The 19170-nt window shown below is 48.2% G+C and overlaps 1 protein-coding gene across 10 annotated transcripts in view; it reads right to left on the minus strand.

The window, feature by feature from the left end:
- The window catches only part of LOC144610509 (voltage-dependent P/Q-type calcium channel subunit alpha-1A-like), a 398212-nt gene that overhangs the window by 59990 nt on the left and 319052 nt on the right, over window positions 1-19170 (minus strand). For 7 of the 10 annotated variants that reach the window (XM_078429262.1, XM_078429264.1, XM_078429267.1 and 4 more), the window contains exons 33-35: window positions 16797-16947; window positions 12840-12967; window positions 5153-5249 (exon numbers count right to left, since the gene is read on the minus strand). In XM_078429262.1, the coding sequence (XP_078285388.1) occupies window positions 5153-5249; window positions 12840-12967; window positions 16797-16947 (376 nt within the window). Of the gene's footprint in view, window positions 1-4565; window positions 4663-5152; window positions 5250-12839; window positions 12968-16796; window positions 16948-19170 lie in introns of all 10 variants that reach the window. The other 3 variants (XM_078429269.1, XM_078429261.1, XM_078429265.1) reach the window with 2 other exon arrangements.

The following is a 19170-nucleotide window of genomic DNA, read 5'->3' on the forward strand; positions in this document are numbered from 1 at the left end:
ATCTAGGCAGCAAGGAAGCCCTGAGGCACTACAGGACTTCACTGCCATAAATGGACCACCTTTACTCTCGCTAGGCCAATTCCATCGATGATGATATGCACAATACAGGTGTCAGCGGTTGTGGGGAGAAGGCAGGAGAATGGGGTTAGGAGGGAGGGATAGATCAACCATGATTGAATGGCCGAGTAGACTTGATGGGCCAAATGGCCTAATTCTTCTTCTATCCCTTATGACCTCATGGCCACCATCACAACCTAAGGTATCACAAAATGCTGTAGTAACTCAGCAGGTTCTTAAGGGGTTGGACAGGCTAGATGCAGGAAGATTGTTCCCGATGTTGGGGAAGTCCAGAACAAGGGGTCACAGTTTAAGGATAAGGGGGACGTCTTTTAGGACCGAGATGAGAAAGTTTTTTTTCACACAGAGAGTGGTGAATCTGTGGAATTCTCTGCCACAGAAGGTAGTTGAGGCCAGTTCATTGGCTATATTTAAGAGGGAGTTAGATGTGGCCCTTGTGGCTAAAGGGATCAGGGGGTATGGAGAGAAGGCTGGTACAGGATACTGAGTTGGATGATCAGCCATGATCATATTGAATGGCGGTGCAGGCTCGAAGGGCCGAATGGCCTACTCCTATGTTTCTATGTTTCTATGTCAGGAAGCATCTAGGAGAGAGGGACCTCTTTGTGTGGTCGGCCTGCAGCACATCCTAAATGCATGCTCTCCAGAGATTCTCCAACGGTTGAAACCCACACCCAACAGAAGGATGGGGGCGTCTCTGAATCTTTTGAGCAAGACCCTTTCCGGACGCCCACACATTCACCATCACAACCTAACCTCTGCGGCCTAAAAACTGGACGCGTTGCGTCCGAGTTTAACAAAACAATTGAGCTTAGGGAAGGAAGAGGAAACAGGAAGGAAAGGTTATCCATGGGCTGGAAAAGAGAGGGAAATCATGAATTAACGTGACTTCAAGTGAAAAATTCATGCATCAGTTGGGTGCCTTGTTTTGCCAACATTGAAACTTTTAATAAGATATTCTGTTCTCATTTAATTCCTGGACTACAGAGATTCCAGTGAACATTTTTTTATCATTGATTTGTTTGCAATTCAATGACAAATTAACTTGATTTTGGTGTTAAATATGCGGTTGTATGCACAAATTTATTTATAAGCTGTCATATGCACAACTGCATTTGGTTTTAAATATGGTGTTAAATATGCCATCAAACACGGCAATTTTTTTGGTATTAAATATGCCGTCAAACACACCAATTTATTTGGTCTTAAATATGCTCTCATACACACCAATTTATTTGGTCTTAAATTACACACCAATTTATATGGTGTTAAATATGCCATCAAACACGCCAATTTTTTTGGTGTTAAATATGCCATCAAACACACCAATTTATTTGGTCTTAAATTACACACCAATTTATTTGGTGCTAAATATGCCATCAAACACACCAATTTATTTGGTCTTAAATTACACACCAATTTATATGGTGTTAAATATGCCATCAAACACACCAATTTTTTTGGTGTTAAATATGCCATCAAACACACCAATTTATTTGGTCTTAAATTACACACCAATTTATTTGGTGCTAAATATGCCATCAAACACACCAATTTTTTTGGTGTTAAATATGCTCTCATACACACCAATTTATTTGGTCTTAAATTACACACCAATTTATTTGGTGTTAAATATACATTCATACACACCAATTTATTTGGTGTTAAATATGTTGTAATATGCACAACACTCATTTGCCAACCTCGGCTAGAATTTGGGATTGCCCCATTGTTCGGCACACAACTTGCCTATCAATGTTGGCACATCAGTACACCACAGCATGCAGGATGTGGAGCGAGCATTCGTGATAAACTAGGTGGGTGATGTAGAGGGAATAAAAGGGACCAATACAGGTTAGAACTGCATTGACAGAAAGGAAAAACAAAAAAATAGGTCGCAGCTGGAAAAGTTAGTAACGGCTAAACGTTCGGAGGTGGTGAACTGGAAGAGTGATAGTAGCTCTCCTTCAACCTAGATACCTGAAAATAAATGGAACTGCCCTCTCTGAAACACACAACGGAAGTCATGCAACCCACAGGAAGGGGGGGAGTGTGCTTTTTGTTAAACAACTTTATTTATTTAAATGTATTAAAAGATATATTGTTTGGATCCATTAAATAAATGGTATCTCTTGCCCCTCCATCCCAATTTAGATTTTGCAAAGCTAAAGAGGCTGGATTTAAACTGGATTTATATTCAGAGTGCCAACGCTGTTTTAGGGCGGGGTGGGATAAATGTTACTATTTCCATCTACCATTCAGATCTCACAGCCTCTCTGGGTCTCTTGAAATCTCCAGAGGGGATTCTCCTGTGTGGGACAAGGGAACTCTACACTTTGTGTCCTTCCTCAATGTGTGGCCGGCCTTCCTAAATGCAGCGCTCCAGAGATTATTCAAAGGTTGAAACTCCACACTCAACAGAAGGATGTGGGCGTCTCTGAATATTTTGAACAAGACCCTCTCCGGACGCCCACACCTTTAAAGCTTGGAATTGGTTTAAGGGGACAATATCTACTCAAGGTCCAGTGAGCATTGGCACAGACTACCATGATACCAAGGTCACGGTCTACCCTTGTGTTTCCCAATCACAGTTTGAATGGGTAGGAAAATAACTACAGATGCTGCTGGTACAAATCAAAGGTATCACAAAATGTTGGAGTAACTCAGCAGGACAGGCAGCATCTCTGGAGAGAAGGAATGGGTGACGTTTCGGGTTGAAACGTCACCCATTCCTTCTCTCCAGAGATGCTGCCTGTCCCGCTGAGTTACTCCAGCATTTTGTGTCTATCTTGTGGTCCCCCCCATTGTTGGTGGAACTCCCTTCCCAACAGTACCGTGGGAGCTCTTTCACCACAAGGTTAGCGGCAGACCAAGTAAGTGTCCCGCCACGACCTTCTGAAGGACAATTTGGGATGAGCAATAAACGCTGGCCTTGCCAAAACAATGCCCACAAAAACTGGGAATGCATTAAAAAAAAAAGTAACTATGGACCCTGTATTGAAGAATTGGAGCTTTCAAGAGAGACTGGAGGGAAAAGTGGACTGAGGATATTAAGCACTAACCTCTTCTTAATTGTTGCTAAATTCAGGGTGCTTTATCTTTACAAAAAAAGCAACCTGTGTTGATCATGGCTATCGTGGGTTGTGGGGGATACAGGAGCTTATGAGGTTCTCGGAGTAGAGCAGCCCACTTATTATGTTACTGGACTGGAGCTCTGGAGCACTGAGTTCGAATCCCACCACAGAAGCTGGGGAATATTGACCCCCCAATAATTAAATTACCTCGACTGCAGTTACTGCTGGGTTGACATCAATTATCAATCCAGATCATTAATATCCTTCAGTGACGGAGATTTTGCCAGCGTTGCCTGGTCTAGCCAATACGGGACTCTAGACGCAATAACGTGGTTGATTCTCCACTGAATCAGTTCTGGGGCAATTAGGGATGGACAGCTAATGTGAGGGAAGGAACTGCAGATGCTGATTTACACCGAAGATGGACACAAATACCGGAGTAACTCAGCGGACCCGAAATGTCGAAACTCGACCCGAAACGTCACCCATTCCTTCTCTCCAGAGACGCTGCCTGACCCGCTGAGTTACTCCAGCATTTTGTGTCTATCTTCGGTGAACAACTAATGCTGGGCATAGGTGTTGAGATCCGCATTCCAAGAATGAAGAGAACCTAATTTAGTGGGACCGCTAGTGAGTGTAGGGTGAGCTAATAAGATAACGAGCACCAAATCTTCAAAGGATTTGGAACCCCGCACCATTTCTCACAAGATGGTGGAGTCAGGGGGTATGGGGAGAGGGCAGGAACGGGGTACTGATTGTGAATGATCTGCCATGATCACATTGAATGGCGGTGCTGGCTCGAAGGGCCGAATAACCTACTCCTGCACCTATTGTCTACGATAGTCCTTAAAGACTAACACTATCTCAGCAGAAGGTGGCAGCTTGCTTGTCCGTGATCCTAGCAAGGTAGTGAGCCACTGAAAACTGTTTGAATGGGAGGGGGAGATGGGAACATATCAAAGGGAGGTGGGGTGGGGGAAGAACACAAGAGTGTTTGCTTCTGTGAGATGCAGCAAGATCAGCAAGGCTCACTTGGGACCTCCGTTTGTTAGATTCTAATGGCAAAGATCGAGGTTTATTTTCCCCTGGTCTCACGCACCTAGGGCCAATTTATTCAATCAATTTTTGAAAATCAAGAGCTGGGTCAAAATACAGTGAGGATGTGAATTAGCTGTGAAAATGTGGGTAATTTTAGGAAATTATCGGTGGGTAATTTTAGGAAATTATTGGCTCCTAAAGGAAACTGGGTTTGATTTTAGGTATTCATCCCACCAACCTAATAGGTTGATCGCATTGATCAATAACCCTCTCCCGACTCCTCCCACTTCATTTGGACTGCACGAACCCTGACCCTAACAGTTCAAAGGTCACAGAGCTTCTCCGACACACTGAACACTAAGGACACGTTTCTACCTTATAAGCAACTTGCGTAGGGCATTTCTTCCCAAGGCCTAAAGGTGGAGACATGTGTCTCAACATCTCATACATATCAGTGTAACTGATGCGGCCTCTGTCCAGCGGAAATGAGGCAATAAATAGAATGCGTCCATGGCGAACGGAAAGGGTTAAAACGAAAACGGAAGGGAACAAAACGAAAAAAAAAAAAAAAAACACAAAAAAAATTACAAGGTTATTCTTTTACGGGTCGGTCAACCACAAAAAATTACCCAATTCCTATGCAATTGTCTTAACTATTGCATAGAGACACACAGAAAGATAAATCTTTGATGAGGAAGAAGCTTGTTGTGAGGAGATGCGGTCTTTGTCAATGCAGTGTCCGTCCCCCAAGAGCAATGAACACTACTTAAACCCAAGATGCCAAGTGGTTTTGGTTCAAACAAGCAGCAATATCCAAGGCCGAGAGGTAGTTGTGCATTGTTCATGCTGGGTTGTCTAGCCGGCTGCATTGTCCTGTACATTCTACTCCAAGAAATGCAAAACAAGAAGGGAAGCACACTCATTCATTGACGCCGAGGTCGGTAGCTTAGTGGAAATCAAACCTTGCAGGCCACCCTATGAGGACATTTCTTGCCTAATCCCAGAGGGGGTGAGATAAAGCGCAATAAACTGTACATATCCTTATAATGAATTCGACCGCTGGAAAAAGAATACAATCAGTTAGTGAAAACAAGGCTGTGAGGTTCAAACTGTGAGCAGAACTTTCACAGATTGACATCGAGCAGCTTACGGTAATAAACAACATCGTCAAGCACAGCAGCGCATCTGACAATCCAATTGGCTGGTTTGCAGCTGTTCCCGGTGGATCAATCCCACCAAACACAAGGTGCCGTTCATTCCCTGAGCCGATGGGTTGATCAGCAACCCAATCTCTCCATCCCTCCAATCTTCCATCAGTTCAAGTTTAGTTTAGTTTAGAGATACAGCATGGAAACAGGCCCTTCGGCCCACTGAGTCCGCACCGACCAGCGATCCCCACACACTAACCCTAGTCCTACCCACACAAGGGACGATTTACAATTTACCGACCAGCACACTAACGCACACTAGGGACAATTTACATCCCCGCACACTAACACTATCCTACACACACTAGGGACAATTTACATCCCCGCACACTAACACTATCCTACACACACTAGGGACAATTTACATTTACACCAAGCCAATTCACCTGCAAACCTGCACGTCTTTCACGTGGAGTTAGTTTGTGAAGGTTCTCATTGGTAGTGAAGCCTTATCATAATTAAAGCTTTAACCACATCTGGGACGGGGATATGATGCCAAAACGAACATCTGAGGAAGTGGAAATTAATGTGTTTTCTTTAGATTTTGGAGATACAGCGCGGAAACAGGCCCTTCGGCCCACCGAGTCCGTGCCGGCCAGATATCCCCGCACACTAACACTATCCTACACACACTAGAATTCACCTAAGCCAATTAACCTACAAACCTGTACGACTTTGGAGTGTGGGAGGAAAATGGAGCACCCGGAGAAAACCCATGCAGGTCACGGGGTGAACGGACAAACTCCGTACAGACAGCGCCCATAGTCAGGATCAAACCCGGGTCTCTGGCGCTGTAAGGCAGCAACTCTACCGCTGCGCCCAAGGTGGAATTGAACCTGGTTGTAATGTGACTTGAAATGAATCAACAACAAGGCAACATCGCCTACAAACCCATGATCTCAACCACTTGACAGGACAAGGGCAGCGGGTACTGAGGAACACCATTGCCGGCAGCTTCCCTTCCATATCCTAATCATCTCAATGGATCGCCATTGTTCTTTGGGTATGGATTGTGGAACTTCTCTCACTCACTGCATGAGGAGGAGGAGGATGGTCCAAGATGGTTCAAGATACTTCACTACTGCCTTCTCATGGGAATCGGACGGACGCTGACACCAGCAATGCCTAAAACCCCAAGAATGAGCGAACAAGCTAGAAAAGGGCACAGGGATGATTCACCAGTGTGCAGAAATCAAACTGCTGGGGGAACTCAGCGGGTCAGGCAACGGTGGTGGGACTGGACAAACAATATTTTAGGTCGGGGTCCTTTTACAAAACTCAGGAAGTGGTTAAAGCAGGTACAGTAACAATATTTAACATACACTTGAACAAGTACATGGATAGCAAAGGTTTGCAGGGATATGGGCCACATGCAGGCAGGTGGGGCTAGCTTGGATGGGGCATGGACGAGTTGGGCAGAAGGGCCTGTATAACTATGACTATGATTGAGAAGCCCACCTAAGGGGCGTTCATTAAAACAATTTAAAAATGCATCAATCATTCAGCTCTGGAGGTTAGGCTTGGTAGGGTGTTACGATTTGCTCAATGTGAATGGCCAGGGCTAGAGGTCACAGCCTCAGAATTAAAGGACGTTCCGTTGGGAAGGAGATGAGGAGGAATTTCTTCAGTCAGAAGGTGGTGAATCTGTGGAATTCTTTGCCACAGAAGGCTGTGGAGGCAAAGTCAATGGATATTTTTAAGGCAGAGATAGATAGATTCTTGGTTAGTGCAGGTGTCAGGGGTTATGGGGAGAGGGGATCTTATCGAAACGTATAAGATTATTAAGGGGTTGGACACGTTAGAGGCAGGAAACATGTTCCCAATGTTGGGGGAGTCCAGAACAAGGGGCCACAGTTTAAGAATAAGGGGTAGGCCATTTAGAACTGAGATGAGGAAAAACTTTTTCAGTCAGAGAGTTGTGAATCTGTGGAATTCTCTGCCTCAGAAGGCAGTGGAGGCCAATTCTCTGAATACATTCAAGAGAGAGCTAGATAGAGCTCTTAAGGATAGTGGAGTCAGGGGGTATGGGGGAAGGCAGGAACGGGGTACTGATTCAGAATGACCAGCCATGATCACATAGAATGGCGGTGCTGGCTCGAAGGGCCGAATGGCCTACTCCTGCACTTATTGTCTATTGTCTATTGTCTAAGGCAGGAGAATGGGGTTAGGAGGAAGAGATAGATCAGCCATGATTGAATGGCGGAGTAGACTTGATGGGCCGAATGGCCTAAATCTAGTCCTATCACTTATAACCTTATGATCTTACAGAGGTCAATTAACCTACAAACCCGCAGGTCTTTGGGACATGGGAAGAAACCGGCCTCCTTTTGTGCATCAGCTATTGGTTGCCACATCGATATGGGCAACAACTTGTGGTATCAACACACTTAATGATAGCAACCCCCAAGCTGCATGGCAGACAACAGCTAGATGACTCCATCACACTGTAACAGAATAGAACCAGGGTATTGCTTTCGACAGACTCTGGGAAGAGTAACTTTCAGAACAAAAATCACCAACAAACCAGACAACCAGATGTTTAAAGTTGCAGAGGATGGCAAAGATTTAATTTGCCTATCTTACCTTTTGACAAAGTTTTATTCAGTGTGACTCACACAGTAGGCAGTGGCCTTATAACAGGACTGATCACCCCAATTATCTTTTTTAGTTTAGTTTAGAGATACAGCACGGAAACAGGCCCTTCGGCCCACCGAGTCCGTGCCGACCAGCGATCAGCACTAGTTTTTATCCTGGACAATTTACTGAAGCCGATTAACCTACAAACGTGCAGATCTTTGGGTGATGGGAGGAAACCAGAGCCCCTGGATAAAACCCACATGGTCAGCAGCACCCGAGGTCAGGATCGAACCAGGGTCACCGTGCTGCCCCTAATCAGATTAGCTCTACTTGTATATAATACATCAGGCCCCTGCTTCACATAATTTCCCCAATAATTTATCCAGTTATTTCCTATTTTCCTATCTATGTGTTTGGTATTTTGCTAGCATGGATATGACGGGCCGAAGGACCTCAGTCTGTGTTGTAAATCCCTGGAAGTCAATGACTCAAACTCAGGAATAATTTCATACTCCTCTGTACTCAAAGGTCTTGGGCTGAATGTGGACACAAAATGCTGGAGTAACTCAGCGGGTCAGGCAGCATCTCTGGAGAGAAGGAATGGGTGACGTTTCGGGTCGAGACCCTTCTTCAGACTGATGCCAGGGGAGTGGGCCGGACAAAGACAAAGTCTTGAGTTGACCAGCTATTGTGGCAGAAAGCTCTACTCCAACATTTTCCTCTCCATCTTAAGTTTGGCAGATTAAAGTAAATGTTTTAATTGATTTGGTCCGAAGAGGGAGAGTTTCTTGAACATTTAATGTCAATAATATTTTCATAAATAAATTGCAAGGAATTTGGGGGATGATTAAGGTTTAGTTTAGTTTAGTTTAGAGATACAGAGCGGAAACAGGCTTTTCGGCCCACCAAATCCGTGCCGACCAGCGACCCCACACACCCCAGCTTGTATACACTGGAATATTGGAGGATGAGAGGAGATCTTATCGAAACGTATAAGATTATTAAGGGGTTGGACACGTTAGAGGCAGGAAACATGTTCCCAATGTTGGGGGAGTCCAGAACAAGGGGCCACAGTTTAAGAATAAGGGGTAGGCCATTTAGAACTGAGATAAGGAAGAAAAAAATTCAGTCAGAGAGTTGTGAATCTGTGGAATTCTCTGCCTCAGAAGGCAGTGGAGGCCAATTCTCTGAATGCATTCAAGAGAGAGCTAGATAGAGCTCTTAAGGATAGTGGAGTCAGGGGGTATGGGGAGAAGGCAGGAACGGGGTACTGATTGAGAATGATCAGCCATGATCACATTGAATGGCGGTGCTGGTTCGAAGGGCCGAATGGCCTCCTCCTGCACCTATTGTCTATTGTCTATTGTCTATTGTCTAACCCTAGTCCTACCCACACAAGGGGCGATTTACAATTTACAATTATACCAAGCCAATTAACCTACAAGCCTGAGGTAGACACAAAATGCTGGAGTAACTCAGCGGGACAGGCATCATCTCTGGAGAGAGGGAATGGGTGACGTTTCGGGTTGAGACCTTTCTTCTGAAGAAGTGTGTGAGAGGAAACCAGAGCACCTCTCACCACTCTCTGGCGCTGCAAGGCAGCAACTCTACTGCTGTGCCACAGTGACGCTCAGGGTAATTTCTGGAGCAAGCTGTGAAGCTGTAACACTCCAGTGAGAAACCAATATGGTTTTTGTAACATCTCAAAGCCAGGATACGCCTTGACAACACAATGCAACTTTAAATTGATGCAGGACAAATTTAAGATTAGGCACACATTTCCAGCACAGAACTTGTAGTAAACATTTTTGTTGTTGTTGTTGTTAAAATAACACGGTACCCCAGAAGACATTTGACGAAGAAACCACAGCAGGATCGACACACAACATCGGAAACTGGTGGACAAGGCTGGTGCAATACAAACCACGAAAGGAGGGGAGTTTATAAAAACGCAAACACACTTTTAATTCGGTCTAGTGACAGGTAGGGGAAGGGCAGAAGGGAACTATGATCCAACAAAGAAGGGCCTCATGTATTCAATGTGTAGAAGAAAAACTGCAGATGCTGGTCTAAATCGAAGGTTGACACAAAATGATGGAGTAACTCAGCGGGTCAGGCAGCATCTCTGGAGAGAAGTAATGGGTGACGTTTCGGGTCTGAAGAAGGGTCTCGACCCAAAAAGTCACCCATTCCTCCTCTCCAGAGATGCTGCCTGACCCGCTGAGTTACTCCAGCATTTTGTGTCTCCCTCATGGATTCCAGTTGGTTGCCACGATTCTACCCCTGATCAACTTATTTTCTCTGCTATCATTTTCAGTGGGCAACTTATTTTCACTTCACACAACAGGGCCGACGAGGGGACATTTGTGTAGCTACCCAGCTTCCACAGTGTGGGGTTATAGACTCCGAAGATGACTGAAATGGAGAAGAATAGCAGCAATGACTATCGTACATTTACCTCAAGCAAACAGGGAAGGTTTGTATTCTCTTGAAATGTATTCAGTGGCAGATTGCTTCAAAATCTTCTCCATGTTCCCATTGCCAATGTACTGATGTAGGGAGGAACTGCAGATGCTGGCTTACACCAAAGATAGACACAAAATGCTGGAGTATCCCAGCGGGTCGGGCGGCATCTCTGGAGAGAAGGAATGGGTGACATTTCGGGTCGAGACCCTTCATCTTCTTCTGAAGGATCTCGACCCTGAAACGTCACCCATTCCTTCTCTCCAGAGAAGCTGCCTGTCCCGCTGAGTTACTCCAGCATTTTGTGTCTATCGCCAGTGTAATGATCATTTTTTTTTTTACACCAGAGGGGTGATTCATTAAACGGTCTCTCGCTTTCTGGAGCATTTGCAGGGAGCAGTCGGTTGGAATCGACTCAAATCTCTAGCTGGGCTCACCTGCCCTACAGCAGGCATTGTTTCATTAAGACAACAAAGATCAGCTAGGACTGTGTAACCACAATCATTGTATGGGGAGCAAGCAGCAGAACTACGGAGGCTGCAGAGGGGATTCTCAAGGATCGGAAATCAAAATACTGCAGGTGCTAGAAATGGGAAATAAGGAAAGGACTCAGCGGGTCAGGCAGCATCTGCAGAGAGAGGAATAGAATTAATGCTTCAACTCAATGACCGCACATCAGAGCTCAGAAAAGTTGGAAAATGATCATGTTTTAGACAATAGACAATATTGGAGTAGGCCATTCGGCCCTGCGAGCCAGCACCGCCATTCAATATGATCATGGCTGATCATTCTCAATCAGTACCCCGTTCCTGCCTTCTCCCCATACCCCCTGACTCCGCTATCCTTAAGAACTCTATCTAGCTCTCTCTTGAATGGAATTCTGAGAATTGGCCTCCACTGCCTTCTGAGGCAGAGAATTCCACAGATTCACAACTCTCTGACTGAAAAAGTTTTTCCTCATCTCCGTTCTAAATGGCCTACCCCTTATTCCTAAACTGTGGCCCCTTGTTCTGGACTCCCCCAACATTGGGAACATGTTTCCTGCCTCTAATGTGTCCAACCCCTTAATAATCTTATACGTTTCGATAAGATCCCCTCTCACCCTTCTAAATTCCAGTGTATACAAGCCTAGTCGCTCCAGTCTTTCAACATATGACAGTCCCGCCATTCCGGGAATTAACCTAGTAAACCTACGCTGCACGCCCTCAATAGCAAGAATATCCTTCCTCAAATTTGGAGACCAAAACTGCACACAGTACTCCAGGTGCGGTCTCACTAGGGCCCTGTACAACTGTAGAAGGACCTCTATGCTCCTATACTCAACTCCCCTTGTTATGAAGGCCAACATTCCATTGGCTTTCTTCACTGCCTGCTGTACCTGCATGCTTCCTTTCAGTGACTGATGCACTAGGACACCCAGATCTTGTTGTACGTCCCCTTTTCCTAACTTGTAGCTGAGGTTAAAGAGGTTATCAGGTCATAATGGAATAGGAGTAGAATTAGGCCATTCGGCCCATCGAGTCTGCTCTGCCGTTCAATCGTGGCTGATCTATCTCTCCCTCCTAACCCCATTCTCCTGCCTTCTCCCCATAACCCCAGACACCCGTACTAATCAAGAAAGGTTATGCAGGGAGGTTCCACCCTCCTGAAAGAAGAAGTGTATGTCAATTCTTCCAGAAGGATGCAGGCACTAAGCCCCCACCCCCACCCCAGGTCCTCCCGCAACTGTCATGCTTGGATGCGAGCCGGGAGATGTTACTGCTGGCCCCCCTGACCCCCAGGACAAAGAGTGAGCACCTCATCGCCATCCCATGGGTGCTAAGGGATACTGCTTCCAACACGAGTGTGCATGTGCCTAGCTAATCTGGCTTTACCCAGAGAGCTGTGAACCTGTACAGGCTTTTCGGCCCACCGAGTCCGTGCACACCCCGGCTTGTATACACTGGAATTTAGAAGGATGAGAGGAGATCTTATCGAAACGTATAAGATTATTAAGGGGTTGGACACGTTAGAGGCAGGAAACATGTTCCCAATGTTGGGGGAGTCCAGAACAAGGGGCCACAGTTTAAGAATAAGGGGTAGGCCATTTAGAACTGAGATGAGGAAAAACTTTTTCAGTCAGAGAGTTGTGAATCTTTGGAATTCTCTGCCACAGAAGGCAGTGGAGGCCGATTCACCGGATGTTTTCAAGAGAGAGTTAGATATAACACTTATGGGCCAACGGAATCAAGGGATATGGGGAGAAAGCAGGAACGGGTTACTGATTCTGGATGATCAGCCGTGATCATATTGAATGGCGGTGCTGGCTCGAAGGGCCGATTGGCCTCCTCCTATTTTCTGTGTTTCTACGATGTTCCCATTTCCCGTATTTCCCGGCGTGGGGAAGGAGACACAGACTTACCGGGCAGCAGGATCGTACTCAGCCCACACCCGGACGTACTCATCCAGGTGATGAGGACCCAGGATGGACGAGTCCCTCGTCAAGTACTCAAAGTTGTCCATGATCACAGCCACAAAGAGGTTCAGCATCTGATGGAGAAACACAAAACCTGAGGAGTCTCGCTTGACGAGAGTTTTATGAATTAGTTTCGTTTCGTTCAGTTCAGTTTATCATTGCCGCATGTACCGAGGTACAAAATGCAAATTGGAGGAACAGCACCTCATAATTCGTGTGGGCAGCAGCTTGAAAATTGATTTCAGAAGCGATAGGAACAGAATGAGGCTATTCAGCCCATCGAGTTAGATAGAGCTAGACAGAGCTCTTAAGGATAGCGGAGTCAGGGGGTATTGGGAGAAGGCAGGAACGGGGTGCTGATTGAGAATGATCAGCCATGATCACATTGAATGGTGGTGCTGGCTCGAAAGGCCGAATGGCCTCCTCCTGCACCTATTGTCTATTGTCTATTGATTATGCTCCACCATTCAATCGTGGCTAATCTATCTTTCCCACCTAACCCCATTCTCCTCATAACCCCTGACCCCCTTATTAATCAAGAAGAAATGAACTTCAAGTAACCCTTGCATCCCCTCTCTTTCATTCCCTCCCCCACCCTAGTCGTAGTACGAGTTCCACCGTCGACCTGGTGAGTTTCATTGTCTTCAACTCGTTTTCACCTTCCCCGCAGCTAACAATGGACTGTTTCCTTGATCATCGTTTGCATATCTTTCATTTCTTTGTTCAATATCTCTCTGTATTGCAGTCTATATCTCTCATTTCCCTTTCATCCCACTCAGTCTGAAGAAGGGTCTCGACCGGAAACGTCACCCATTCCTTCCCTCCAGAGATGCTGCCTGACCCGCTGAGTTACTCCAGCATTTTGTGTCTATCTTCAGTGAAAAGATTTTGTGTGCGTGCTATACAGTCCCAAGAGAAGACTACCCATGAATACAATCAAGCTGTCCACAGTGAACAGATAAAGGGTACAACATTTAGTGCAAAGATATAGCATTGATGTCCGATAAAGTGTGATTAAAGATAGTTCACAGGGCTCCAGTGAGCTACAGTACGACTCTATATACCCCATTGACCAACATCACTGAAACTGCAGCACAGTGGCGTAACGGTAGAACTGTTGGCTTACAAGCTTGCAGCGCCAGAGACCCTGGTTCCATCCCAACTAGGGTGCTGTCTGTACAGAGTTTGTACGTTCTCCCCGTGACCTGCGTGGGTTTTCTCTGAGATCTTCAGTTCCCTTCCACTCGCCAAAGACGTACAGGTTTGTAGGTTAATTGGCCTAGTATAAATGTAAATTGTCAATAGACAATAGGTGCAGGAGGAGGCCATTCGGCCCTTTGAGCCAGCACCGCCATTCAATATGATCATGGCTGATCATTCTCAATCAGTACCCCGTTCCTGCCTTCTCCCCATACCCCCTGACTCCACTATCCTTAAGAGCTCTATCTAGCCCTCTCTTGAATGCATTCAGAGAATTGGCCTCCACTGCCTTCTGAGGCAGGGAATTCCACAGATTTACAACTCTCTGACTGTGAAAGTTTTTCTTTTGATATGCCCCTACTGTGTGTGGAGTAATGTTAATGTGTGGGGATCGCTGGTCGGTACGGACTCGGTGGGCCGAAGGGCCTGTTTCTGCGCTGTATCTCTAAGCTGATGTTCCTGCCATGATGGCATTAGTGCATGTGGGCTGGGATACCTCTGTGTACAGGTTGGCTGCTGTGTATTCCTACATTACTGCAGAGCCTGTGCTTGGAAAGACACATCGTCCTTTCAGAGTTGGTTTAAGACCCACTTGGGGCAACTTGAAACATATCACGAATAGTGAAAGTCCTGGATAGAGTGGATGTGGAGAGGATGTTTCCACTAGTGGGAGAGTCCAGGAACAGAGGGCACAGCCTCAGAATAAAAGGACGTTCCTTTAGAACGGAGATGAAGAGGAATTTCTTTAGCCAGAGGGTGATCAATCTGTGGAACTCATTACCATAGAAGGCTGTGGAGGCCAAATCAATGGATATTTTTAAGGAAGAGAGAGATATATTCATGGTCAGTGCGGGTGTCAGGGGTTATAGGGAGAAGGCAGGAGAATGGGGTTAGGAGGGAGGGATAGATCAGCCATGATCGAATGGCGGAGTAGACTTGATGGGCTGAATGGTTACTTCTACTATCACTGATGAACTTATGCTGGAATGAGGTGCACAGATTCTATCCATAGAGGGCTGCTACAACTTATGAAGATGAACTTATTTAAGAGACTCATTGGAGGCAACGTGGGGCTTGCGGTCGATGAGAGTGAGGGGGGAGGGGAAGACAGTGGGGACCCAGTGTGGGGGGGACCTGTCGTGAGGGACAATGGAGGACCCAGTGTGGGGGGGACCTGTCGTGAGGGACAATGGAGGACCCAGTGTGGGGGGGACTGCCGTGAGGGACAATGGAGGACCCAGTGTGGGGGGGAACTGCCGTGAGGGACAATGGAGGACCCAGTGTGGGGGGACCTGTCGTGATGGACAATGGAGGACCCAGTGTGGGGGGGGAACTGTCGTGAGGGACAATGGAGGACCCAGTGAGGTGGGAACTGTCGTGAGGGACAATGGAGGACCCAGTGAGGTGGGAACTGTCGTGAGGGACAATGGGGGAACCAGTGTGGGGGGAACAGCCGTGAGGGACAATGGAGGACCCAGTGTGGGGGGGGGAACTGCCGTGAGGGACAATGGAGGACCCAGTGTGGGGGGGACCTGCCGTGAGGGACAATGGAGGACCCAGTGTGGTGGGGACCGCCTGAGGGACAATGGAGGACCCAGTGTGGGAGGGAACCGCCGTGAGGGACAATGGAGGACCCAGTGTGGGAGGGAACCGCCGTGAGGGACAATGGAGGACCCAGTATGGGGGGAACTGCCGTGAGGGACAATGGAGGACCCAGTGTGGGGGGAACTGCCGTGAGGGACAATGGAGGACCCAGTGGGGGGGGGAACTGCCGTGAGGGACAATGGAGGACCCAGTGGGGGGGGGAACTACCGTGAGGGACAATGGAGGCCCAGTGTGGTGGGGACCGCCGTGAGGGACAATGGAGGACCCAGTGTGGGGGGAACCGCCGTGATGGACAATGGGGGACCCAGTGTGGTGGGGACCGCCTGAGGGACAATGGAGGACCCAGTGTGGGGGGAACTGCCGTGAGGGACAATGGAGGACCCAGTGTGGTGGGGACCGCCTGAGGGACAATGGAGGACCCAGTGTGGGGGGAACTGCCGTGAGGGACAATGGAGGACCCAGTGTGGGAGGGAACTACCGTGAGGGACAATGGAGGACCCAGTGTGGGGGGAAACTGCCGTGAGGGACAATGGAGGACCCAGTGTGGGGGGGAACTGCCGTGAGGGACAATGGAGGCCCCAGTGTGGGGGGGACCTGCCGCGAGGGACAATGGAGGACCCCGTGTGGGGGGCACTCTAGTTAGAATCCTCTGCCTAGGGGACAAGTCTGCGTCTGTTCGTTTGTTTGTTTGTTTGTTTGTTCCGGTGAAGGAGCCGTGCACAGGGCAGCCAGCCAACAGTCCCTTGTCTTTTTCTCTTTGTTTTTACACTTCTAATTTCTCGTGCACAGATGTTCCCCGACTAACGGTGCTTGGACTTGCGATATTTCGACTCTACGATGTTTCGCAAACGCTGGGCAAGGGCAGCGAGCTTCCGGCCACACGATTAAATGCATCTCGACGTACAATCTTTCCCGTTTGCGATGGGTTTATCGGAAGGTAGCCCCATCGTAGGTCGAGGAGCACCACCTGTACTTTGTTGTGACTGTCAGCGGACCGTTTTCCCTCCGCGGATGGGTAAAACGTTTTATCGTATCGTATCGTATTGCTTTAGACAACAAAAAACACCGTCAGGTTTCACCGCAGTTGGGCGCACTTACCAGGAAGGAGCAGAGGAAGATGAAAGAGACAAAGTAGAAATAGGCAAACTCATTGCCACACTCGTGGCCCACGATCCCAGAGCGAGGGTCACACAGCTTGCCACCCAAGCACGACAACATGATGCTGTGCCAGGCCTCTCCCGTGGCACTCCTGAAACACACACACACACACACACACACACAAGGTCAGCTCCTGCCTTTCCCTGCCGATCAGCAAGTCACCCACCTAACGATTCATCTGAAAGGGTCAGCCCAGGGAGAAACTTCGACGGCCGGGTGGGGTTCAGAGAGGGACTCTGCGCTGTCCACGGGATTTCCGGGACCGCTGGGCACCGCGGGGGGTGGAATGCATCCTTGACAAGGAGTGCAACATAATTATATCGAAGGTATCACAAAATGCTGGAGTAACTCAGCGGGTCAGGCAGCATCTAGGAGAGAGGGAATGGGTGACGTTTCGGGTCTTCAGTCTGAAGAAGGGTCTCGACCCGAAACGTCACCCATTCCTTCTCTCCCGAGATGCTGCCTGACCTGCTGAGTTACTCCAGCACTTTGTGAATAAATACCTTCGAATTGTACCAGCATCTGCAGTTATTTTCTTATCATAGTTGTATAATAGTTTATTGTTTGTCTTGTATTATGCTGGTGGGTTCTGTTTTGGTTTTATTGTATTGTATATATTATTTTAATATTTGAATAAATATTTTTGATTAATAAAAAACAAAGGGAGAATCTTCGGGCAGCACGTTCAAGAGGGAGCTGGATAGAGCTCTTAATGATAGCGGAGTCAGGGGGTATGGGGAGAAGGCAGGAACGGGGTACTGATTGAGAATGATCAGCCATGATCACATTGAATGGCGGTGCTGGCTCGAAGGGCCGAATGGCCTCCTCCTGCACCTATTGTCTATTGTAATGTTCAGGATCGCACAGTACTGCAGTGGGCAGAGTTGCAGCCTCACAGTGCCAGAGACCAGGTTCCATCCTGACCTCGGGTTCTGTGTGTGTGTGTGTGTGTGTGTGTGTGGAGTTTGCACGTTCTCCCTTTGACAACGTGGGTCTCATCCCTGTGCTCCAGTTTCCCCCCACGTCCCCAAAAAAACGTGTGTGTGTGTGTGTGGGTTCGTCGGTTAATTGGCCCTCAGTAAAATAATTCCTCGGCTCGGGATCAAACCTGGGTCTCTGGAGCTGTGATGCAGCAGCTCCACCCGCTGCCCCACTGTGACTGCCCAAAGATGCTGTCTGTGTGGAGTTTGCACGTTCTCCCTGTGACTGAGTAGGGTGGTCCACCTCCCTCCCCATGATCCAATGATGAGCAAGTCAGTAGATTAGTTAGCAACTAGACCAAGTGGACCCGTTGGGCCCAAACCTCCCCTGCATTGGTGCAGCACCCTCTCCTCCCCCCCTCTCCCTTCTCCCCTCTCCCCTCTCCCCCCACCCCCCTCCCCTCCCCCCTCCTTCTCCCCTCTTCCCCTCCCCCATCCCCCTCAAACCCCCCTTATCCTCCCTCCCCCACTCTTCCCCTCCCCCTCTCCCGCCATCCCCCTCCCCTCCCCCCTCCTTCTCCCCTCTCCCCCCCACTCCCCTCCCCTCCCCCCTCCTTCCCTCCCTCTCCCCTCTTCCCCTCCCCCTCTCCCGCCATCCCCCTCCCCTCCCCCCTCCTTCTCCCCTCTCCCCCCCACTCCCCTCCCCTCCCCCCTCCTTCTCCCCTCTCCCCCCACTCCCCTCCCCTCCCCCCTCCTTCCCTCCCTCTCCCCTCTTCCCCTCCCCCTCTCCCCCCATCCCCCTCAACCCCCCTTATCCTCCCTCCCCCCTCTCCCCCCCACTCCACCCCCCTCTCCCCCCCCACTCCACCCCCTCCCACCCCTTCCCCTCCCCCTCTCCCCCCACTCCATTCCCCTCAACCCCCCTTATCCTCCCTCCTCCCCCCCTCCCTCCCCCCTTCCCCCCCTCCCTCCCTCCCTCCCTAGGAGATAGATTCAAACTTTAAAGCGTGAATAACTTAAAAAATATAACACCGATTTCAATGAAACTTCTCCCATTAGCACCAAAGGGACGACGGTGAGTAAGGTGGGCCTAAAATTGTCGCGCTATCGTGTTCCGTTTTGTCTGTAGTTCAGGAACAAACAAACAAACAAACGAGAGTTTTGCTACGTGGATGTGAGGAGGTGGTTGGAGAATGAGTGAACAGCTGATTGGGGAAGGGCGAGAGGACAGATGAGTGGGGACAAAGCGCCCGGCGGGATTGCTCTAAGAGCCAGTATAGATGTGATGAGCCAAATGGCCTCCTTCTATGTCATGAACAAATATGAGAAGTCACCACTCCCCACAGTCACCAACCCCATCAGTCCCTCGCTCCTTGTATAAGGGCTCTATCCCA

This window comes from Rhinoraja longicauda, chromosome 37 (genome assembly GCF_053455715.1).
Source record: "Rhinoraja longicauda isolate Sanriku21f chromosome 37, sRhiLon1.1, whole genome shotgun sequence".
NCBI classification, from domain to species: Eukaryota; Metazoa; Chordata; class Chondrichthyes; order Rajiformes; family Arhynchobatidae; genus Rhinoraja; species Rhinoraja longicauda.